Source organism: Gekko japonicus, unplaced genomic scaffold, assembly GCF_001447785.1.
Source record: "Gekko japonicus isolate JY-2015 unplaced genomic scaffold, Gekko_japonicus_V1.1 scaffold746, whole genome shotgun sequence".
NCBI lineage: Eukaryota > Metazoa > Chordata > Lepidosauria > Squamata > Gekkonidae > Gekko > Gekko japonicus.
Window position 1 is genome coordinate 66,421 of NW_015169797.1, and position 24,210 is coordinate 90,630.

Here is a 24,210-nt window from a genome sequence, read left to right on the forward strand (position 1 = left end):
TAGGATTGCCAACTGACCTACCTTTATCTCCGACCTCCCCATCTTCAGTTTTCTGCCCTTCCCTACCCCTTGCATCCTCCACTCAGGAAAACTGTGGCCCTTGAATGGGCCAGGCACTGTCATCTCCTTTGCCTCTTATGGGGCTCAAGAAGGCTGGGGACAGCCCTCTGCTTCAGCTTGTTTGGGGCTTAGCCAAGTGCTGCCCTCTGTCTTGCCTCACCTCACCTCACCTCACATGGAGCTGGGCACCACCCTCTGCCTTGCTTCACCTTTCACCCAACTCAGCTGGGCACCACTGTCTTTCTCTCCTGGGGCCCGGCCAGCCTGGTGCCACCATCTGCCTCACCTTGACCAGATTGACCCTTTTGTGTGGGCCCAGCAGCCTGTGTTTCATTCAGGTGCCCTCAATGGCCCTCCCCCCCCCCCCGTTTGTGAGGTAAATTAGGTTGAGAATGTGGAACTGCCCCAAAGGTCTCCCTGTGAGTTCCCACAGCAGAATGGAAATTTGAGGTTCTAGTCTGAAACTGTAACCACTGCACCGCATTGGGGGGCTGGTGTTGAAAGTAACAAGCAGCATGGCCTAGGCAAGTCATGCATGTTGGTTGCCCAATCCTTGCAGCTGAGCCTGACCCCAGTGAGTTCTGCCACAAAGCCCAAAATATTCCTGGGGAAAGGCCCTCCCTTTCTCCCTCCCTTTTACTGGCAAAAAATAACCTGTTTTGCTTGCTTAGCAATGGCCACTGAGGGGATGTGTTTCTTAAAGCTACATGTACTCCTTTTTGTCATTTAGGTGGTTTTTTTAAAACTCCCAATGACATTTTTTTATGCCACGAATGTGTTTTTTCAGGTTAGCACAAAGATCTATCTTGTCTGTTCATACGTCCAGTCTCCAGATTTAAGTATCCTCAGCTTTGGCTGACTCAGCCATTAGAATATACCAGTGGTGATGTCAGCTATGCTGTCATGGGGGTGGGGAGGTTCATTCTCTTCTAATTGCCTTTGCATTCCTTATGTGCTTCTTTGCTGCTACGACACTTATCTCTAAGTATTGCAGGTGGTGATGTTGATGTCTGGTTTTCTTGGGAACCGTTTCGTTCCCAGCTTCAGCACTAAACGGCCGAAGCTCTATCTCCTGCGTGCGGCCAGGGCAGTGGGGGGGTGCATACAAATACCCTTTATCCTATTGTGCCCCATGGGCAGCCGTCATTCTTAACAGCGCCTATGTTAAGGCATCTATAGCTCTTCAATAAAGTATTACCTTTCATGAAAGCGTGTACTATGTTGTTGGCTGTGGGTTCTGACAGGTGATCCACGATACGCATGAGGAGATGAATCCCTCCTCCCACCAACTATTGAGCCTGGTGTCCTCACCTGCTGCGAATGGGCTCAGCATGCTGGCCTCCTCTGCTACCATGGTCAGGCCTAATTCAGTTGCCAGCCTCCTCCAACACTGTAGCCGAGCTCATTGTAGCTGCCAGCCTCCTCTGCCACAACTGTCAACTACCACCAGGCTGGGCGGGAGCAGCTTCTGCTGGGCTCTCAGGCTGTGTGGCCAATGACACCAGGCCCAGTGATGCTTGCCTGGCTGCGCTGCCACCACTGAACCCAGTGTTGCTCCTCTGTTTCCCCACTGACTGCTCAAGGTACTTTACTTTTCTGGGGATTTAAACTCCACTGTGGTTTTTTTTTTTTTAATTATCAGATTTTTATGCAGACCTGTGGAGTGCCCCACATTTGCTGAAAAATCTGTTTAGCCTCCATGTGGCCCCAATCCACAGATATATCTGTCCATAGATGGGGGCCACACATAGCTAATAGTATATAGATAGGTGGACGCCTGCAGGACTTGTGGGGGGAGCCCATCTTCCTTTCCTGCTTTCTCGCTGAAACTGGCGCAGCCCCTGGGCTCTTCTGCAGTGACTACTGTGTGGGCCCCCGGACTCTCTGGCAACCACTGCTCAGGACAGCCCCCAGGTGCTCCGGTAGCTGCCACCTGGCCTGACACAGTCCCTGGGATCTTTGCTGCCACTGCAGCCCCCAGGCTCTCCAGCAACCGCTTTTGGCATTGCTGCCACTGCTGCACAGCTCCCGGGCTCTCTGGCAGCCACTGCCAGGCCTATCACCACCCTCGGGCTGCTTTGCCACTGCTGCTGTCATCACCAGCCCCGCCATGACTCCCAAGCTCCACCATGTTCAGGTAGAAAGGAAACTTTTCAGAGGATTTAAATTATTTTCTTTCTTTTTTTTGACATTTCAGATATTTCTGCAGACCTGGTGAGTTCCCCAAGGTTGCTGAAAAATCTAGCATCCGTGTGGCCCCTGTACACAGATTTGGGTATCTGCAGATGGGGGCCACACATGGCTAATAGTATATAGATAAGTAGGGGCTCATAGTGTTAGTGGGGGCATCCATTACACGTCTTATCTTTATGTTATCACTGCTGCCATGCCTAGCTTCCTCCCCTCTGCGATCCCAGTGAGCCCTGCTCAGTTCCCAGCCAGCGAGCCCACCAAGGCTTCTCCCCCTCACCAGTGATCATGCTGGTGAGCCCCACGTAGCTGTCAATCACTGGGCTCATCAAGGCTCCCTCCTCCAGTCAACAGTTTCTGCATGGCTCCTAGCCACTGGGCTTGTCGTGGCTCCCGTGTAAATGGTGGCAAGCACCACATGGCTCCAGGCCACCAAGCCCTCTTCCCTCCCATTGTTGATGACAGCAGCAGCAAGTCCTGCACAACTCCCAGTTGCCAGGCCCACTGAGGTCCCCCCCCCCCCAAATAATGACACTGTCAAGCACCATGAGGTTCCTGGCTGTCAGACCCACTGAGGATTCTCCCCCTCACCGTCAGTGACAGCAAGCCCTGCACGGCTCCCAACTGCCTGGTTTGCCAGGGCTTCTCCCATCAGTGACCACAGCAGCAAGCCCTACATGGCTCCCAGCCACCGCACCCGCTAAGGTTTCTTCTCCCTGAGTCAGTGAAAATGCCACGTCCAACAATGAGGGTAGGAGCGTTTTCTGTGCATGTACAGACAACACGTATGATTTTAGGGGGAATTTAAACCCTCCAATGACTTTTTAAAACCTTTTCAGATTTTCCTACAAATCAGGGGAGTCTCCCAAGTTTGCAGTTCTATCTGTTTATCATCTGTTGGCCCCGATCTATGGATTTTGGTATCCACAGATTGGGGGCTACACATCACTAAAAGATGTATAGATGATGATGCTTATCCTATCAATCTCAAAGTTACTTTACTGCTTTAACAACATAAAATGCTTCACTTCCAGCTTAGCATATAAAATTGTTCTCTAGTATATTAATGGCATTTAAATGTATACATGTCTTCTATAAGTAATATTGAAAATAGATCATTATACTTGAGAATAACAGCTGAAAACAGAAAACACAAATTTTGCAGTAAACAAGAGTCTGTTATTTGAACAATTAGCCACGATAGGTCTTTCCACATATTTGGATATCAAATTACACTTTATAACATTGAGAACTGTATTCTTTTCTGTGAGCAAAGCGAAATATCTTATTTAGTAGGGTAAGTTCACAAACAGAACTTTCCTGAAACTGGCAATAAAACTAAGAGATGTAATTGGGGTACTCTCTCTAATTGGCTTTGTGGTCAGGTTTTGGCTGAAATGCTGCTAGTTCTGTGTCTGGGAAAAAGAGGAAAGCCCAGTTGACTTGTCAGTTTATAATCAGCAGTTGGTTTGCATACAATATCTGTAAAGATTTACAGTCTCTGTTTTGGTGATTTTACTAGTGAAATGAGATTCTTCAAAATGCTATCTTATTCAGTCTTTGGAGTAGAGGAAATGTTGCATGTGGTTGCATGAAATTATACAATAGGAATGAACAGGTGTATGTTTCTGTTCACAGCTAGTGTAATTGTACTTCAGTGATTAGAATATTAATGGTTGGCTTTTCCTCCTTTTTCTCTCCCCCACCCTTTTCTCATCAGAGCATTCAACCCCAGCCAAGGTGGTGAAAGCGGCGAATCCAAGACAGCGGAAAGGAAGCAAAGTATGTACTGTGGCTTTATTAATGTCAATCTTAGTTAAGAAAGAACTTTAAGACACTGCTGTGTTTTGGATTTTCCCAGTGATATTTATATGAACCGTAGGAGTCTACATTTATAAAGTATTGTGTATCAAAAAGGGCCTGTTGTTGAAAACTGTTAGGGCACAGTTTGCTCTCACAGAAGTTAGACATATGTTGTGTTCCTTTGGGTTCTCAGGGGAACTCTTTCATTGATCTATTTAAAACACTTATACCCCACCTTATCTGCTCAGACTCAAGGCAAGTAATAATGTAGCACCAGGTTGCAGGGACAAAAAAGATAACAGTCCAGCCAAAAAAAGGACAAATTAAAAAGACAGTAAGTTAAAAAAATACAAATTAGAGATTTTTTTTAAAAATGAAATACAGACCAGTCTACAAAAATGTATATCTGTTAACAAATGTTCTCTAGAATAAAACTGGCTTCCACACCTTCCTAAATGTATTTGATAAGTATAAAGTCCCTCGGCTTTGTGTAAAAGGTATACCAGCACTTTGGTTATGTATTTGCTTCTGGGTCCAGTTCACTGTAGTTGACAGAGCTCTGGAGTTATGTGTTCCAAGGGTTTGATCATAGACTGTAGTCTTGCTGTTGCATTTGTTGCATTTGAATGGACAGCTCTGCATATAGTGTTATAGTAGTCCAGACTGGTGGTCACAGTAGTGTGGATCAGTGTGGCCAGGTTAGCAGAATCTAAATAAGGGGTCAGCTTATGAGTTGGATGTAATTGAAAGAAGGTACTCCTAGCAACAGCCCCGCTGTTTGTCCATCAGCAAGGCTGGGTCTAGAAGAGTGACCCTGTCAAAATGAAAAGCTAAAGAATAAAATTGACACTTTTTGGAATATGTTCTTCTGTGTCACTCTAGCTTTCTGTTTGATAGGGGGACATACATTGGTACTAGTATAAAATGTATTGTTTTCTTATGCTGGCACAGTGTAATCATCCTCTCCAGAATTAACACCTGAACTACTGTGCATACTAACCCATCAGTATTATCATGATTGTCTGCTTTGCAGAATCCCTGAGATGTAGATGTGTCAGCCAATCCTCCCTCTAAGCTGTGGAGTCTTGTGAGCAAAAATTCTACTTTGTGAGCTACTGGCATTAAAATTGTCAGTGAGCGATTTGGCTACGGCATAAATTGGTTCACACGGGAGCCATCCTTCCTGAGCGAAGACAAAAATGTGTGAGCCGGAGGCTAAAAAACTGTGAGCTAGCTCACACTAACTCAGCTTGGAGGAAACACTGGTGTCAGCAAGCCCTGGAACCACAGTTCCTGGTCCTTTTCCAGATGGTGCAACTTTGGTCTGTCTTGGAGCATTGTGAAGTGAAGCCTTTCCACAGCTTGCTTATAGAAGTCACATGTTTGGGGTAGAAGTGTACACATCTAAACAAGGACCCTGCCAAGTTAATGGCCCTCGTTCAAGGTTAAGTTTGCTGAAAGAAACCTGTCCATGTCTGCAGCCAGTATTTCTAGGCATGGGTTGTGTTGTGGTATGGAAATGTAGTGGCAATAATGCAGTAAGAAACATTGGTTGGACATGGATGAAGACTAGTGACTGTTAATGTCATCCAGTCAGTTAAGCAAGCAAAACAAGTATTGCCATGTTATGGACAAGGAAGGAGATGAAAATTTTACCTGAGAACAGTCTTTTGTGCAACATCATCTAAGTGCCCTTGCCCTCTGAGAACATCATTTACTTGCTGTTTGATCCTCTTTTTTAAAGCCTGTAATGTGGCTGCATTTCTTCCTTCCCAAATTATTGGGAAAATAACACCAATCCTTGTTTTTGCTTTCCTCCTTCCTTGAAATCCACATAAACAGAATGAAGTTGAATTTATTTGTTCAAGCAAACATTTTGCATGAATAAATTGTATCTTACCTAAGCAGAGTCAGCTCTGGTTAGCATTTGAATGGGAGACCACCCAAGGAAGTCCAGGGTTGGGTGGCAGAGGCAGGCTGTGGCAAACCACCTCTAAACTTCTCTTGCCTTGAAAACTCCATGGGTTGCCATAACTCAGCTGTGACTCACCAGCCAAAAAAAGAAAAGAATTGTAGCTCAAGGTGATTCTACATGATGAAGCAAAGTGACTTGAAGACTCACTTTTAGCACTTCCAGAGCATCCAGTGAAGGTAGAACTGCCATAAATGTATGCAGTGAGGTAGTTTTTCCAGAAAAAAATATGAATCAGTCCCCTGAGCATGGGACAACTCAAAGAAACAGTACATGACCGGAAAACGTGGAGAGAGCTAGCCCATAGAATCGCTAACAACAACCCCCGAATATAGTGTGATCTGACTCAGCATATTTATTTTGACTTTTTTAGTAAACAAAATTGAAAAGGTACTTCATTGTTAGTTTTACTTCCCAGTAGCAACAAACATGTGATTGTGGTTTTAATGTTACATTCAAACACATTCAATGCTCTATGTGGAAATAATACCAGTATTTTTTTTAATGACAGGTATTTCCCTAACATTTTTAAATTTAAGAAAAAAGATGACTGTGTCAAAAACTGACACACTAATTTCAGCACATTTAGAGAACTGTGCATGATATGCTGTGGGTGTGGTTGTCCTGTCTGTTAATCTTTTTCAACAGACCTTAACTCTCATGCCCCAGTGGCCTCTGTGGAACTCATCACTTGTATTACTTGTTAGTTCTGTATTAGATTGATGATTACAGTATTCGTTCTACCAGGCAAGGGGAGGCATATTAAAAAGAATTTTAGCTTTGGTTTTGATTTGATCTGCACAATCAGTCAGGTGATTTCATAACTTGATTTTTTTAAAAAATGGTTTCTTGTATTTATGGTTTTATTCCCTCTCCCCTTTACAAATCATTAAAAACATACAAGTACATTTTCGCAGAATTTGTAGGCATAATAATCTGAAAAATATCAATTACAATTTTGAAACTGCCAAGCGTCATTAAGTTAACTAATGTTGGCTAATAATAATGGCATCTATTCATTATAGCTATGAATTGTATGAAATCATGTATTTAGAAACAGAAAATAGTCCACGGAAAAATAAAGCTCCCTAACATTTTCCACAGGTGATTTTCCACCCCACATCTGTATTCATGCAGTATGCACATATTACCCACGTTACAAAAAAAAAAAAAGCCTTCATATGCAAGGCATGACATTTTATCACTTCTTGAAATATATAGAGCTGCTGTCCTTGGGTCTCATATTAGTTCTTCAGAGCAATTCACTGGTTTGGATCCAGTAGAAGGATTGCAGACCTTCCCTGATGTTATTTCCCCTTCCTTGCAGTAGTCCTGTCCTACTGTATGGTGTAATTGGAGTAATTGCTCTGGGGGCCAGGAGACTGTAGTGGGAAGGGGACAGAATCCCTCTTTTCTGCATATTATGTATGGGTGTGGCTGATAATCCATGCAGATCTTGCAGATCCAGGAATCAACTCCTCCAGGGCTGGAAAAGGCTGCTGAGTGGGAAGGGAAGGCTGGTAAGATGTGCAGCTCTCAACCTGTTCCATTGATGGATTGTGAGATTCAACACAGTGCCCTTACTAAGGATGAAATATCTCAGCTATAAACTAAGCCAATTAGAATTGGCCCTTGATTCCCTTTACCATGTGTAGGGGGTTCCTGCTGTGTCACTTAAACTTCAGACTTCTTGGTTTCTGCATTATAGTTCAAAGCACGAGGTTGAAACTGCTGCTAGTGTAAACAAATATTTTGTTCACTAGGTGGCAGTGTGTTTAGAAAAAGAATTTTTTTAAAAAATTCCAGGTGTTTTTCACAAACTCCTTGTCTTAAGATTCTTCTTTTATGACATTTTAAAGAACAACAATTACCAGTATTTATTAAAATATTTATACCCTTTCCACCTAGGAAAAAGTAGAAACCTGCAAGACTGTAGACAAAATCTTATACTGAAAATTACAGGCTGGAAGATTGTGAGAAAGTTACTATAGTTTGAATGGCAGACTTTGAGCAATAGATATTTCTTACACAGAGCAAAAATATAAAGAAGGCAAATTAAGTGTGCTTGATTTTCTACCCATGTGGACAGATACTGTAAGAAATTAAAAGACAATAAGCTAATTAGCACAATCAAAAATTAATCTGCCTAGTACTTAATGCCACTGAGTCAAATGGTTAATGGGTTGTCAAGAGCACCTTAGAAACAAGCTGTGCGCATTCAGTGTACACTCTAATAGCATTTCACATCTGAAATAATATTCATGATTGCTGTGAGGGACAGAAGTAATAAGTGCTTAGTTTAGGGTTGCCAAGTGTAAATTCCTCTGGAGCGGGGGACTCCCGTCTGGCGTCTAAAATGCACGCGTGCCGCACACACGTTTCCCAGAAGTGACGTGACGACGCCGGGCACGCTGGGGGTGGGGCCACGACCATCCGAGGGAAAACCATAGAGTTTTCCCTCGGATGACCGTGGCCCCCGGGGTGGGGTTCCCCCCGGGGCGCGCTTCGCCAGCAGCAGGGAACGGGCCTCTGGTGCAGCAGTTTCCCCGCCCCTGGGGGGACTTGGCAAGCCTAGCTTAGTTTAACCTCCAAACAAAAATGCGAAAGTTCCCATACAGCAAAATATTGTGTTAATTTTACAACCAGGAAGCTGCTGCTGCTGCTACATGATACTTTCTGTTGATATGGATGTCTCTGCTTATATTGTTAGGTTGGTGACTTTGGGGATGCCACGAACTGGCCAACACCAGGAGAAATAGCTCACAAGAGCGTCCAGGTAAAAAACATTTTGACTTGAGAAGAAAGAAGCTTTTGTTCTGTGGTTATGTGTGTGCAAGAATGAGACTCAAGAAAGCAGAATGTCCCATACAAAATCAAGAAGTTGCATGGGCCTAGGGGATACCTGCATTCGCTCTCCTGTTCAGACAAATGGTTTACCACAATGCTGTCAGTTTTGTATTCACAGTGTGTAATTTTACAATACCCTGGCACTGCCACAAACACCCTTATTTATATGCTGTATGCAGATGCATGTTTTTCGTCTTGTTTCTGTAGGGGAGACTGTATTCATGGGAAATAAACTGGCTGATTATATCTCTGCAGTACCCCAGGATAAACACTACCAATGTTCCCTCTAAGCTCCAAAGTGTTGTCAGCACAAATTCTACCTTGTGAGCAAAAAAACCCCTAGTAGCATTACAGTTGTGAGCGAGTCTAGATTTGACTATCATGTAAATTAGTTCTTTAGAAGATTACTTCCATAACCTTGTAAAAATCTCAGAATAAATTATTTTAAGATATATTTAAACTATATTTTAAGAATAATTTAAACATTATAAGAGAAAACAGAATCGTCAGGTCTTACCCACCCCTTTCCACTATATTTGTAGACCTGTCCTCTGGAGGACAGATCTACCCACCCCTTTCCACTATATTGGTAACTTGACCTCTGGAGAACAGGTCTACCTGCCCCAGTCCACTATATTGGTAGACCTGGCCTCAGTGTTCCCTCTAAGCTGAGTTAGTGTGAGCTAGCTCACAGTTTTTTAGCCTCCGGCTCAGACATTTTTGTCTTAGCTCAGGAAGGATGGCTCCAGAGCAAACTTTTATGCAGTAGCCAAATTGCTCGCTTCCAACTTTAATGCCAGTCGCCCACAAAGTAGAATTTTTGCTCACAAGCTTAGAGGAAGTATTGCCTGGCCTCAGACCGCCACCCTGTGCTGAGCCTTAGAAAGCATACCAGCACTTGAGGGGAGGGCGGGGACACTTGCAGTCTGCTTTGTGTTTTTTTTAGTGAAATATGACAACCAGCATTACAGGTCAAGTATAACAGAGAGGAACAGTAGAAAAGAGCAAGAGTCTTATAGCACTTTAAAGACTAACAAAATATGTGGCAGGGTATGAGCTTTCATGAGTCACTGCTCACTTCTTCAGGAACAATCACAGTCAGAACCCTGCCTAACCTAAAAAAACAGGTAGTTGCTTAAATGTTATCAACCCACCCAAACTACTTATTTATTTACATATTTATTCCCCACTTTTCCCTGTGACTCAAGGCAGTTTACAAATCATACTGAAAAGCATAATAGGGGCATGCAAAAAAAATTCCAACTTGATTGTAACCTATGGGGACCATCATTTCATAGGCTATAATTGATCTGAGGGTATCTGGGGCTCGGGGGGGTGGGTTGTTTTTATAGGTGGAGGCACCAAATTTGCAGCATAGCTGCTGGAGCCTCTCTTCAAAAATCTCCCCAAGTTTCAACAGGATTGGAGCCAGTGGGTCCAATTCTGTGGGCCCCAGAAGGAGGGGCTCCCATCCTCCATTGTTTCGAGTGGGCTGAAGCAGTATCTGTGGGCTGAAACAAAAATTCTCTGAGCTGGCTGTTAAAAATTTTGTGCGCCAGCACCCCCTAGCACAGCTTAGAGGGAACTATGAACACTACATAGCCTTGCTTCTGTTCATTCCACTGTGCTAGTTGTATTTGAGATTGGCAGGGCAATCCTTAGCAGTATTAACATCTTTCCAAGTCCTTTGAAGCTAATGGGCTTGGAAAAATCATAGAATCATAGAGTTGGAAGGGACCTCCAGGGTCATCTAGTCCAACCCCCTTGCAGGAAATTCACAAATACCTCCCCACACCCCCAGTGAACCCTGTTCCACACCCAGAAGATGACAAAAAAACCCCTCCAGGATCTCCAGCCAAACTGACCTGCAGAAAAATTGCTTCCTGACCCCAAAATAGCGATCAGCATTTCCCTGGGCATGTAAGAAAGGGCCACAAGAACTAAGCACTGAGGCAACCCTTCCCGCCCTCCCTCTCATGACCTGCCTAAGTTTACAGAATCAGCAGTGCTGTCAGATGGCCATCTAGCCTCTGTTTGAAAACCTCCAAAGAAGGAGAGCCCACCACCTCCCGAGGAAGCCTGTTCCACTGAGGAACCACTCTAACTGTCAGGAAGTTCTTCCTAATATTTAGCCAAAAATACTTCTGATTTAATTAAAACCCATTGGTTCTGGTCCGACCTTCTGGGGCAACAGAAAAGAACTCCATGCACATCCTCTATATGACAGCACTTCAAGTACTTGAAGGATGGTTATCATATCTGCTTAGGATTCCACGGTTGGTTCTGGAAAATTTGTGTTCAAGGATAGGCATTCCCATTGCCTTCAGTGCTGCTTTGGTTGTGGGGATTTTGAAGGCTAGAGGGGGAACTAGAGGGTGAGAACTCAATCTCCCTTCAACCTTTCTGGCAAAAGAAGGGAGTGATGTTAAAGGAACGGGGAGACCAGTAGTTCTTCAGGTAATTTAATGCAGGGGTCCCCAACGTGGTGCCCATGGGCACCATGGTGTCCTCTGACCTCTTTTCTGGCACTTGCCAAGTGTTTTTAGGAAGTGAGTGGGGCCAGGTAGGGCTCTTGCCCAGCCAGACTTCTGATTAACTGTTGGAGATTTGATTGGCAGTTCAGTGTTTTTTTAAAAAAATGTTGCTTTGATAGCATCTGTTACCGTAGCACAGCTGTGGCAGCCATTTTGTTGCTGTGCCCACCATGCCGTGTCAGAATTCCAAATGTACCCACAGGCTCAAAAAGGTTGGGGACCCCGGACTTAATGGGCTGGATCCAGAGTAGAATTTCCAGTCACACCAGATCTTTAGCGCAAGTTGAAAACCCAAGAAAAAGATTGTGGTAGCCACTTGCACTAAGTCAGAATTATTGTATCCCTATTCTCATTTCTACTTGCACAAGATCTTATGCAACCAATTTCTTGGCACTATAATATATAGGGTGGAAAGCACTTGATGTTGCAGAAGATCTTGCATAAGCAGAGCTGTGCTAAGTCCATTTTTGCTTCTGGTTGCGTATTACTGGATTCAAGTCAGTACTTTTTCCCCAGAGACACTCTCTCTCCCCCCCTTTCACTTTGCTGCTTTAGAGAATTGCTTTTTATAAATCTAAGCCTTTTAAAACATAATTGCCTCCTTTTATAGTAAAAAAAATTACAGAATTTTAAAGCTAGCTTACACAAGATCTGGTGAAAATTGTATACTGACTATGACATTGCTGTACACTCTAGTCTAGAGGAACTAGAGTTTGTTTACAGACTTCTACAGAATCATTCAGATAGCAATAAAGAAATGATTTCCATGTTTTCCCAGGATACATAAATTTCATCACTGAACTTAACAATCATTGTTCTCCTCTGTTGCTTTTCCTTTCCCTCCTCTCCAGAGTATTTTGTCCCTCTTCTTTGAATAGAATTCATACTCATCCAGACCACTTTCCTCTTCAGTTTGACTTACCCATAGACATGTAGTTGCAAAGAAAACAGGCAGTGTTCTCTTCGAGTGGTTTAATTATGCTTTTGGGAGCCAGTTGCTCCCAATCAGGAAACTGGTACCTGAGCCAACCCTTAAGGTGCTTCTTTCAGATCCATATTTTGTGTCCTCTGCTTTGTTGTGCACTGCTAAAGTATAAAGTCTCTTCTGGATGCTAATAAGGACAAACTTAAGAATATAATGTATTCATCTCCAGTATGAGTTCTGTGCAGGTATAGCTCATTTTCTTCAGTGGCAGCACAGACCCCACATTATCTGTTTACGTTACTCCCTTACATGGAAATTTTTAAATCAATGATGGCTAAATATTTTCAGTGTGGAATCAGATGTCCAAAAAGCTGCAAGGGCAGCACTGTGTCAAAAGATGTCTCCACAATCATAAAAGCATTCTCATACACAGTTTTGTAGTTTTTATACTCCTAAGTGGCTTTGCTTCTTACAAATCTTGTTGTGATTGTGCATAAGGATGAATGTCTTGCCCACTCATTGTGCAAAGTATATGCATATTATTTGAACCAGCAGAAAAGAGGGTTTTTCCCACCTAAAAATCTACGCATTGGGATCTGACCGAGATTATTTCTTAATTTTAAAAGAAGAAAAGAGTTAAAGGAAAAATTGGCATTAAAACTATTTCCTCTGTAGGTTGTGGAGGTACTGTTGCCTGCTTACTGAAATCTTTCTGAAATATGGTAAATCAGTTTCAGTGCAGGTTAAAGAATAACATTTTTGTTTAATGGGCAGTCATTTTTTGTTACTGAAAGTCTCCATTGCTAAGTATTCACTGGTGCATGTTTCTGTTCAGTGCAGAAGGGAAAGAAGCCAAATGTCCTTTGGATGGTGTTCTGATATTGGCTTTCCAGCATTGTGTAAAGTGAAGGGCATTAAAGGGCATTGTCAGTTTCTTCTGTGTCCTCATCTTGACCCAAGTCTTTGATCTAACTCATGGGTATGCATCTTGAACAACTGCATGAGCCAGAATCAACCTTGATTGAAACTAAGCAGGCTGCAATGTGAAAGTATACATAATCAGGCCTTGTCCAATTATTAGAGGGGCTACGCATTTTGTGTTGTTGAGCATGTTCAACAGTCAGACTTGGTGTATTCAAATGCATTGATTATGTGTGAGCCCATCCCCCAGTTTTTGGTTTGCACTGAACAACTCTCATGCCTGGCATACAGATTTGCATCAACTTTTTTTCAAAACTGTCATATGTGTACAGTGCTGCCAATCCAAATAGGTTGGTAGCTGGTATATCATTAAGGACTACTTAGATGAACACTGGGTAAGATTTTTTTAAATGTAACATTTATGACTGATTATATGATTTGTGACTGATTTAACGGTCTGTGGCTGTATCCACACCAAGTGACCATTGACCCTGCATTTTCCCCTTGCTATCTTGTGCTTTTAAGGGGGGGGATGGTAATTGCTATTGTGCGTTATCTGTTGCTGCAATCATTTTAGTAATGGTTTTAGCACAGAGTAGCAATTGCCAGTTTTTTTAAAAAAGCCCCTGGGATTGCAGCAGGAAAAATGACTGTGCGAAAAGCCAGTTATGCTGTGCTGCGCTGCTAGAAAGTAATACTGTGAAGTGGCCTGTCAGACAGCCATGAATGGGTCAATGAACTGTCTGCTGACAAATTGGCTCCTTGCTAGCCACTGCCAAACAGAATGTGAGCCAAACCAGCAGGTATTCAACCATCCCTACCAATGACATTATTATACCCCACCTCATAAGTCTCAAAGTTTGGGATTCTGAGGATTTGGCAACACTTAAACAATAACTATGTTATTGTTATGGTTTGGTACATCATGAGGATGTACATCAGAAATCAAGGCCAGAAAGATAAACAGACCAAGCTGTCTCCAAGCCTCATAAAAAGAGCCAGCAATTGTACCTACCAGGCTCTCAGTGGGCATAGCAGCAAGATGGGTGTCTTAGGTCCCTGCCACACAGCAGGAAAAAAAACCGGGCAAAGTGCGGCTTTTAAAAGCTGCACCAAAATAGAGACGCCGCGGCTCAGGGGATCCGTCGGATCCCCTGTAGGTTGGTTTATTTTGATGCGGGGTTTTGGGTGGAAGGGCCGGATCGGGAACGGGCGCGCCACGCTTCCCAGATGTTGCTGTAGGATCGCGCCCGTTTGCTGCGCCCCCGATCCGTCCCTCTCCCGGCCCAAAACCTCTCATGTGACCGGGGCCTTATTTATTTAAAACACTGCCTTTCTCCTCACCATGTCTAGGATCCTAAATCCGTCTCCTCCATACCTGGAAGAGGAGTGAAGATTTCATGCTTGGAATCATTCCCAGAAGCCACCTCCTGGCTTTAAAAAAATAAATAAATAAAGCATGGCAAACCTCATAAGCACAATTGGAACTCTTGTGGGAGCATGACAGCTAATGGAGCTGTCTTGCCAGTCATTCCAGGCATCTGTGCCTCTTAGGAGCTTGCCTGAGACTTGTCTCTTGCCGGGTTGCTTCATTGGGATACTCTCATATCACTGAAGTGGCCCCTATTTCTACTTATGTCCAGTCAGGGTCACAGAGGGCAGTAACACCTGCTGAGTCGCCAGAAACGGGGGGGGGGGTTGGTCATGCTCTATATGTTGTGCATTGCTGTTCTAACACATTCTGAACCTTCTAGTGTGCTTCAAACCCTTTTTGTAAAGGTAGGCATGGGGTTTTTTTGCTCTTTTCTCCCCCTGTTCTTTACTTCCCCCATTGGTAGGGGAGTTTTGGAAGCATCAGGAATGAGGCCTGAGGAAAAAAATAAGTCACTAATCCTAGTTGTAAAGACCCTCCCTGTATTTTACAGCTGAGCACAAGCTGGCAATTTGCTGAAATGTTATGAAGAGAAACCGCCACTAGAGGCCCTTGCTGTTCTGGCACCTCTGTACCCATCGAGCCTTATTCTTTATATAGTTAGGATTTATTGAGAGCTACTCGTCATATGAACTTGTCCTGTTGGACACTTGGGGGCTTGCTATCCTATCTGAGCATCCCAAAACAAAGCCTTAATTTGATCTCTAACGAGTATGTTACATATTGAATTAAGATAAGTTAAAGTCATTGTATCATTCCAGAGTCCACTTTTACATAAATTGTTAGTGGTTTGCGTTCCTACCAGTAGCTCTCTGCAGAGTTTTGCTGTTATGTCAAAAGACAGAAATGAAAGTTGTGCATTTTCCATTAGGGTTATATAGGAAGTACTACTGATGTGTTCAAACAAGCTTGTCTAAACCATGTGAGAGCTGCTGGATTCATGCTGTGGTCCAGAGCCTGCAGTTTCTCTGCCGCCATAGAGCTGAGAATTCAGCCTGAACAACAGTTTTTGGGGGTGCTATGTCTCTGCTTAGGAGAAAGCCAGGAATAGCTCATTACAGGTCCTAGGCAGAGGATTTCCTTTTAGGGTTTCCCTGCCCACCATGCTTCCTAGCAGTCAGCGGTGCTATTCTGGGACAGCAGCCTGGAGCCCATTTTAAAACTGGCCACTGTGAACCACAGCATGCAAGGTAAATTTGCCAAGCATTTGGGTGAGGCTGGGGTTACTTTCACAAGGGGGATAAAGGAAGTGGTGTGGTCATTGTGAAGTGCAGCTTTGTGAGCCAGTGTATTGCACTTGGCTTATTGTGGGTGCTATTAGACTTTATTGTGGGTGCAAAGAGGGACAGAAGAGAGCAGTTCTATTTCTGGATTTCCCTTCCCTTTGGCAGTAGCTTCCCAGCTTTTCAGTGGCCTCTAGTCAGCCAGCCCGTCCTATGGAACTGATGTCTTGCCCTGTTTTCATTCACCAAGCATGGCTTTGTCAGGCGCCTGAGTTGAAATAGAAATCATTGCAGAGATCTTGTTTCTGTAATGCTGAGGTCCTGCTGCTATCCCTTCTGCTTGGAAACATGATGTGGCTATATAATTGTATAATAACTTCTTAGACATCAATCCTTGCTGTATCGATCACCTGTTGCTTATGAACTGGATCTCTCCTGAAAACAACAGATCATTCTTGGCACTGGAAGCTCAATGAATCAATCTTTTCTTGGGATAGGTGTATAACTGATGATGAGCAACAGAGGGGGCAAGCTTTACCTAGTTGTGCTTATATTCCTTTGCTAGTTTGTGACTCCAGTTTGCTGAACCACTGGTGTGATCCTCTACCTTGCATATCTCTGACTTTGCATTTCTAGCAATTGGCACATAAACCCCAAGCCATCCGGAAGCTGCCTATTAAAAAGAACATGAAGGAACAGGAGAAAGGGGAAGGAAGTGATGGCAAAGAGAACATGAAAACCAGGTCAGATGAATCTGGAGAAGAGAAGAATGGAGATGATGACAACCAGAAATCAGCTCAGAAGAAGAAGGGTAAGATGGGATGCTTTGGAAGGCTGAAAAATCACTAGAATCTTGAAGAACTGAAGTGTGATGATGCTTTGGCAGTCACTTGTTCGATCTTTATTTTTTAAAAATATATGCTTTCTCTTCAGAAACGAGCTTTAGGCAGCTCACAAAACAAAGCCAGATAAGTCATTAAAAGAACATTACAATTAATAAACTATTAAAACCCCAGAGCATAAAACTTATTTTCAGCCTGAATGATCCTGATAACAGTCCTCAAGCTAGAAGGCAGTTATAATAGCAGTTAAAAAGATCACACTCTTAGTTAAAGGACCAGGGGAAAAGAAATGTTTAGCCCTACCTCCTAAAACCATAAAGTAAGATCTGGGAAGGCATTCACAGGTGATGTGTGCCCACTGAAAAAGGCCTTCCTCTGGTCCCCATCCGTCTCACTTCTGCAGGCAGTGGCATGAAGGAGGGCTTGTATCTTAACTGGCCAACTGGATAGTATGGGAGGAGGGAAAAGGTGCTCCGTTCAGAATCTCAAAAGTAAGGACCGGCACTTTGAATTGTCTACCTTGCGAATCCGGGGCAGCCAGTGTGAGGTTTCTACTTCATGGAAATTTTTTAAAATTAGAAATAATGGAGCAATAGCAATAGAAAGAACCTTTTCATTAAAATCCAAAAAAGAACGGGAAAGGGAAGTGCAGTCTCTGTGAGATTTCTGTGTCTCTGTGCAGTCTATCAGTCAGATTTTAACCTACTCTTCCTCCAGTGCTGAGTAGTTTAAATGGTTCTCTCCTCTTCTCCATTTTATTCACGTAACCAGTGAGTGAGGCTGGATAGCTTGAGAAGAGAACAAATGACCCAAGGCCACTCACTGCACTTCAAGGTTGAGTGGATTTGAACTTTGGCCTCCCAAGGCCTAGCCTGGCACTCTTACCACTGCACAAAACCAGCACTGCCTGTTTCAGGATACCATCTCAGTGCTGAGCTGCATGTGGTGTTCTAGAAAACCTGACAGGGTGACCTACCTCTTCTCCTCATACTTCCATGCCTCAATCATGGGGGTGGGGAGAAAGTCAATCCAGATCTCAATCTTTCAGATCATGTAAGGCCAAGGTGCTCCTTCTTCCTCATGTCTTTGGAATACTTGAAGTGGTTCTTTGACATCCAGTCCTGGACTGTATAGACCTGACCTGGCATACATTTTTATGAAGTATTATTTGCTGGAGAGGAAGATCTTCCAGACAAGTTTAGGGAATGCATTTGCTGGGAAATGCTCTTAATGAGAAAGACAGTTGTATTGTTTTTGTAGTATGGGGGGAAAGTAGATTGGTTTTGCGTAGGCTAAATGTTTTTGCTTCCTTGTGAACCTTTGTAATGGCCAGCCTGTTGTTTCTTGCAGGCAACAGGCATAAGTGGGTTCCCTTGCAAATAGACATGAAGTCTGAGGTGCCAAGGGACAATACCGCTTCTCGCAACAACAGACAGAATGAGCAGCACCGGCAGCCTTCTAACAACCGTAATGAATCAAAAGGTATGGGTAGGATGCATTTTCAGGTGATTTAAAAAGAAAAGCAGGACTTTGTTTTTGTTTGTTTGACCTGTTCTTCCAGGGCACGCATAGCTCTTTGCAGACTCAAGTCCCCTCTCCACAGGTTAGCAGTGGGATATGTTGCCAGTAGATAAATGTACCCTGCTGACAGAGGTTACTACTTCTAGAAAAATTGTATTGCCAACTGAGTTTAAGAGATCTTATGAATTTAATGTAACACCATGTGCCTCCCCCGCCAGGTGGCATTGGGAGATCGTGGTTGACTTCCATAGTCAGCAGAGACTCACCAGACACAACATTGTTCCTCAATTGCCTTTTTATTGGCTGCAGCAAAGTCCACACAGACTTCTTCACAAGTACAGGCCTATCCCAGTTTGGTAGCCTTATCTTTCCCCAGGCTCCAGCTCTCACAAGCACAGTTCCGTTCATCTGCCCATTTCTGCCTTTCAGACCTCAGGGTGCTGAGCTGTGCCTCTGCCTTGAGGCATTTCCACCAGGCCTATCCCAGTTGGGTAGCCTTATCTTTCCCCAGGCTCCAGCTCGGTTCCTTTTTCTGCCTTATGCGCTTCCTCAGCCAGTGTGCATTCTTGGCCGCCCCCCCTTTTGACATTGCCCTTTTTAGCCCTGGGGCTCTGCCCCTGCTGGTCAAGCCCATCACCACCACCCTCTTCTCAGAGCCTTGTTTCTCTCTTAAACATAAGAGACGCCAATATTGGATCAGGCCAAAGGCCCATCCAGTCCAACACTCTGTGTCACACAGTGGCCAGAAATACCAGGTGCCATCAGGAGGTCCACCAGTGGGTCCAGGACATTAGAAGCCCTCCCACTGTTGACCCCCCCAAGCACCAAGAAGACAGAGCATCACTTGCCCCAGAGTCCCTATCTATACCTTGTGGCTAATAGCCACTGATGGACCTCTGCTCCATGAGTGCCCATGAGTTCTTGTATTGTGAGAAAGGGAGAAAAGTACCTCTTTCTCGACCTGCTCTGTCCCATGCATAATCTTATAAACCTCAATCATGTCTCCCCCTCAGTCATCGTTTCTCCAAGCTAAAGAGCCCTAAGCGCTTTAACCTTTCCTCATAGGGAAAGTGTTCCAACCCTTTTATCATTCGAGTTGCCCTTTTCTGCACTTTTCCCAAAGCTATAATATCCTTTTTAAGGTGTAGTGACCAGAACTGCACACAGTATTCCAAATGAGGTCGCACCATTGATTTATATAGGGGCATTATGATATTGGCTGATCTGTTTTCAATACCCTTCCTAATAATCCCCAGCATAGCATTGGCCTTTTTAATTGCAGTCACACACAGTCTTGACATTTTCAGTGAGTTATCTACTACGATTCCAAGATCTCTCTCTTGATCAGTCTCTGCCAGTTCAGACCCCATCAATGTGTATTTATATTTAGGATTTTTGGCTCCAATGTGCATCACCTTGAACTTGGCCACACTGAACCCCATTTGCCATATTGACGCCCACTTGCCCATCCTTGACAGATCCCTTTGGAGTGCCTCACAATCCTCCCTGGTTTTCACCACCCTGAACAACCCCTTCCTTGCCTTGTCCAATTGGGTTTGCATAGGGCTGCTACTGTCTTCTCATGAGATCCCCCCCCCCCAATCCTGGAGCATCTGCTGCCTTTTGCCCAGTAAGTGGAGCCTCCTTTGGCCTCCACTGCTGCCTTTGTGCCACATGCCATCTAGCTTACTCTTTGGCGAAACTTTGGTAATAAACTGCACAATGAGAATGGGGGGAGATGGTTTTCACCAGCACAGATTTTTAAGCGTGTCTCTTCGTAGCTGTAAGGTTGTTTTCATCTCTTGACACCTTTTGTGTCCAATTCTCTTCCAGGTTGGCATCTGGATAACAAGCATGAACGGAATTGGCCTGATCATGATGAAACTTCCAGTGTCAAAAGTGAGGGGGCAGCTGTGCGTGGTGCCTTCAGGGGTAGAGGCCGTGGTCGGGGACGGGGGAGAGGAAGAGGAAGAGGAGGTACTCGCTGTACGTATAAGGACATCAATATGTTTGTATGCCACACTTTTTCTTTTTTTTAATAGTTGACGTTTTGTTGGTGCCACATGTGCATTTTTATCCCACCCTTTCTTCATGGTGCTCAGGGAGCTGACTGTGCTACTCTTTTCACTGTTTATCCTTGCAGTAATCTTTTGAGGTAGGTTAAACAGAGAGAATGACTGGCCCAATGGCACCCAGTAATTTTTATGGCAAATGTGGATGCATACATGGCTTCTGAGCCCTAGTCAAGCACTATAATGACTATACTACACTGCTTCATGTAGAGAGCTAGCAGGCAACAAAGTTAACCTCACAGCAGGTATGTCATTGAGTGGATCTTTGTTTCCCTGAATTGTAACTCTCATTAGCATAGCTGTACTCGAATCACTGAAATAAATGTACCATTGAATAACAAAATTCTTTATGTCAGTGTAAACTTATAGCAGATGTTCAATGCCGCTAGAAAGTGGGTAGTAATACAACTGAATGTTTTTAATGAAAAAAGCTGCTCCTGAAATACTATATATATAAACCAAAAGCTTGGAGATTCCCGGAATGCAGAGCCTTTGCATAAGGGCAGCAGTGGCCATTTGGACCTTGTTTTCTGTGCTTGAATAAAACCAATTTGTCCTGTGCAACTGCCACAGTGATTGCTCTGTTTGTGGGTGCAAATTTCACTCAACATGGGATTAATTGAATTTCTTCAAGGGCCTTTCCTTGCCCAGCTCCTAAATCCAACTTGCACAACATTGTGTAAACCTGGTTGTCATAAGTTGTGTATGGTGGAATCTGTGCTATTCAGTACAAAATGATGCCCTTAAATAATCAAGAGGTCTTAGAAAAATCTCCTTCTGTGTTTTCTCTCTGCAGCTCACTTTGATTATCAGTACGGTTACCGGAAATTTGATGGCTCCGACGGCTCACGTGCTCAAAAATACACTAGTAACATCACCTATTACTTTGACAACATCAGCAGCACTGAGCTCTACAGTGTTGATCAAGAGTTGCTCAAGGACTATATCAAGCGGCAAATGTATGTACAAATTCTGATCTTGTAAATATGTTATATTTTATCTTATGGTTCAATGCCAAGAATTGTTGCACTCTTGGAAACATACCATCCTCTGTGATGCCAGTTTTGTTATTTCTGTGTAAGGTCAGAGATGGTAGTTCCTGACTCAAGAGAAGAGGGGTGGTGAAGGTATATTTATCTGTTTGTGGAGGTTGCACTGTTCTCAAAAATGCCTATTGGTGAAGAAGTTGGTTGCTCACCTTTCTGCTCTTACTATTAGTTCTAAAACTGGTAGATGTGATTTGTGGAGATTGGCTGCCAGCAGGGTATCAGATACCATCTTTTCCTTTGAAAAGCAGCATGTGTGTTCAGAGTCCAACCCTTTTCTGAAAGATTTACTGTCTTCTCTCACATGGGCTAATGACATAAGTGTCATTTCTCAAGCACATTGTGGCTAAAGTGTCCCAGGTTTATGAAGCTGGCAGTGCCTAACCCAGAGCATGAGGATGCGGTCTGTCATGTTGTAGAACAGTGCTCTTTTCCTGGAACAGTGAGATTCATGGTTGTAGCCTTGGAAATTCTCTTTCAGATTCTTTATACCACTTTTCTGAATCAAGAGCAACTTAGTGTGCAAAAACAGTAGTAGCAAAAAATATAAGCCCATGGTGAACCATAGCAATAAAATTACCTGTACATTGCATACAGAAGCCTTGGATTTGGGCTGGCTGTAAATGAAAGTAGAGAGTGTTCTGCTGGATCAGATCAGTGGTCCATCTCGCCCAGCATTCCGTTTCACACAGTGGCCAACCTGTTGCCATGGTCAGCAAACAAGGCATAAAGGACAAGGAAGGATATGGTTTTTCTTACTCAAATAAACACATTGTGTATACCTGAATGTATTTTATCAAGGTATTCCTTCGAGTGTGTCTTAAACAGTACCAGTGGGATCTTTTCAGCAAAGAATGCTGTGAGAATAAAAAGTTCATATTTCCCCAGGAGTCATTTTGCCCTGGTTGGAAGAACTAATAGATAGTTGATGAAGCTCCTAGAAGGCCAAGTACACTTATCTTGTCAAACAATAGGTGTGTGCTGTGGTCTGAAGCATGTCTCTAGTTCTCATCCCTGGTTTATTGTATTTAGAGAGTACTACTTCAGTGTGGACAACTTGGAACGAGACTTTTTCCTGAGGCGGAAGATGGACACAGAAGGTTTCCTTCCTATCACCCTCATTGCCAGTTTCCATCGAGTACAGGCCTTGACTACAGATGTTGGCCTTATCATTAAGGTAAGAGATTGTTACATGTACCTTTATGAATCTCTTGGGTTCAACATTAGGCTGTCAGTCTGGGCTTGTCTTAGTATTTCTCTGAGATGGAAGTGAGCAAATGGATTAGTGTCGAAGTATCAATTAGTCCATAATATGTCCTATGAAATTGTGTCCTCCATGTTTTTATTGGGGGGGGGATTTTAAATGTTTGTCAGTAGAAGTAGTGGTTTTACTTTTTGTATTCAGTTTTCTCCGCTTATTCCATTCCCCGTCCCTTTTCCCAAGGGCACCTTATCTGTGGTATACAATAAACCCCTGCTGCACAGCATTTGTGACAGCACACCAGGCCCTGCTTCGGTATACCAATGTTGACAGATAGAGCTTGTCTTTCCAGGCACTGAAAGACAGCAAAGTGGTAGAGATTGTGGATCAGAAGATCAGAAGAAAGGAAGAACCAGAGAAATGGCCTTTACCTGGACCTCCCATGACAGACTATGCACAAACTGACTTTTCTCAACTCATCAATTGCCCAGAGTTTGTGCCCAGACAGAGCTTCCAAAAGGAGACAGGTCAGTACTGATAGAATAATCTAATCTGATACGTGAATAATCTGCTCCTCTGTTCAAGTGAGATAACTTACTTTGTTAATTAGTTTGGGGGCCAGGAATCCATTGTCTTTTCCAACATTTGGAAATGGTATGACAGTCATTGTTTCAGGAAAGAAAGTAGAGTCTGTCCTGTTCAATCCATAGTCTCTGGCCTCTGCTAAAAACTATCTTGTCTGAACATTCTTTGTATGAATGTTCTTATGATGCCATAATGTACTGTGTGATGAATAGCAGTTACTGAACAGGATGTCTTGTTAGCCGTCACCATGAATATCTGCTGTTTCACAGCATTAAAAATGGTTGGTTCTCCCTATTTGTCACCATCCAGTGGTGCAGATGGTGGATAATCTCAGTGCAGCAAACAGCAGATTCTTTAGAAGAAAGACTTCAATGTGTGGTGGCATGGAAAGCTTCTAGTCCTGGGATCCTAACTGAACAATACCATGAAAAGTCCCACACTCCAGTTTATGAGTGTGTTGCTGTCAGTTTACCAATTTTTCTTAGTGTGTTTCTAGTGTCCTTGGTTGCAAAGAAATGGAAGACTCTGCTGATAGAAGGGAAATGTGTCTGAAACCCTAATGAACCAGGGTTCTCCCCAAAAAAAATGAAATGCCATGAAAAGCTAACAGGATACAATCTACACTTTGTCCTTTATAAATTAATACATATTAAGCGCTATTAAAATGTGTGTGTGGCTTGGGGGAGGGGAAACATCTCTACTCAGGAGCATGTGCCTCTACTAGCTAGATATGTGTTATTCACAATATGAAGCTACTCTTTCTTAGCACCTGCAAAGAGTACTTGCCTACATGTGCCAACATTTACATTTTACTGAAATACATGTTACAGAATCTGCACCTGGGTCTCCCCGTTCTGCCAGCCCTGTGCCAACCAAAACAGAAGAAGTTAGTAATCTGAAGACAATGCCCAAAGGCCTTTCTGCCAGCCTGCCAGACTTGGACTCAGAGACATGGATTGAAGTGAAGAAGAGGCCTAGGCCTTCCCCAGCTAGACCCAAGGTAGCCAATAGAATTATGTTGTCTGTCGTTCTTCAG

The 24,210-nt window shown here is 43.6% G+C and overlaps 1 protein-coding gene across 1 annotated transcript in view; it reads left to right on the forward strand.

The window, feature by feature from the left end:
* The window catches only part of LARP1 (La ribonucleoprotein domain family member 1), a 51,284-nt gene that overhangs the window by 4,650 nt on the left and 22,424 nt on the right, over positions 1 to 24,210 (forward strand). Inside the window, exons 2-10 of the mRNA XM_015417067.1 lie at positions 3,971 to 4,032; positions 8,736 to 8,801; positions 16,544 to 16,718; positions 18,100 to 18,231; positions 20,104 to 20,256; positions 21,139 to 21,301; positions 22,421 to 22,565; positions 22,942 to 23,116; positions 24,005 to 24,174. Of these exons, the coding sequence (XP_015272553.1) occupies positions 3,971 to 4,032; positions 8,736 to 8,801; positions 16,544 to 16,718; positions 18,100 to 18,231; positions 20,104 to 20,256; positions 21,139 to 21,301; positions 22,421 to 22,565; positions 22,942 to 23,116; positions 24,005 to 24,174 (1,241 nt within the window). The remainder of the gene's footprint in view (positions 1 to 3,970; positions 4,033 to 8,735; positions 8,802 to 16,543; positions 16,719 to 18,099; positions 18,232 to 20,103; positions 20,257 to 21,138; positions 21,302 to 22,420; positions 22,566 to 22,941; positions 23,117 to 24,004; positions 24,175 to 24,210) is intronic.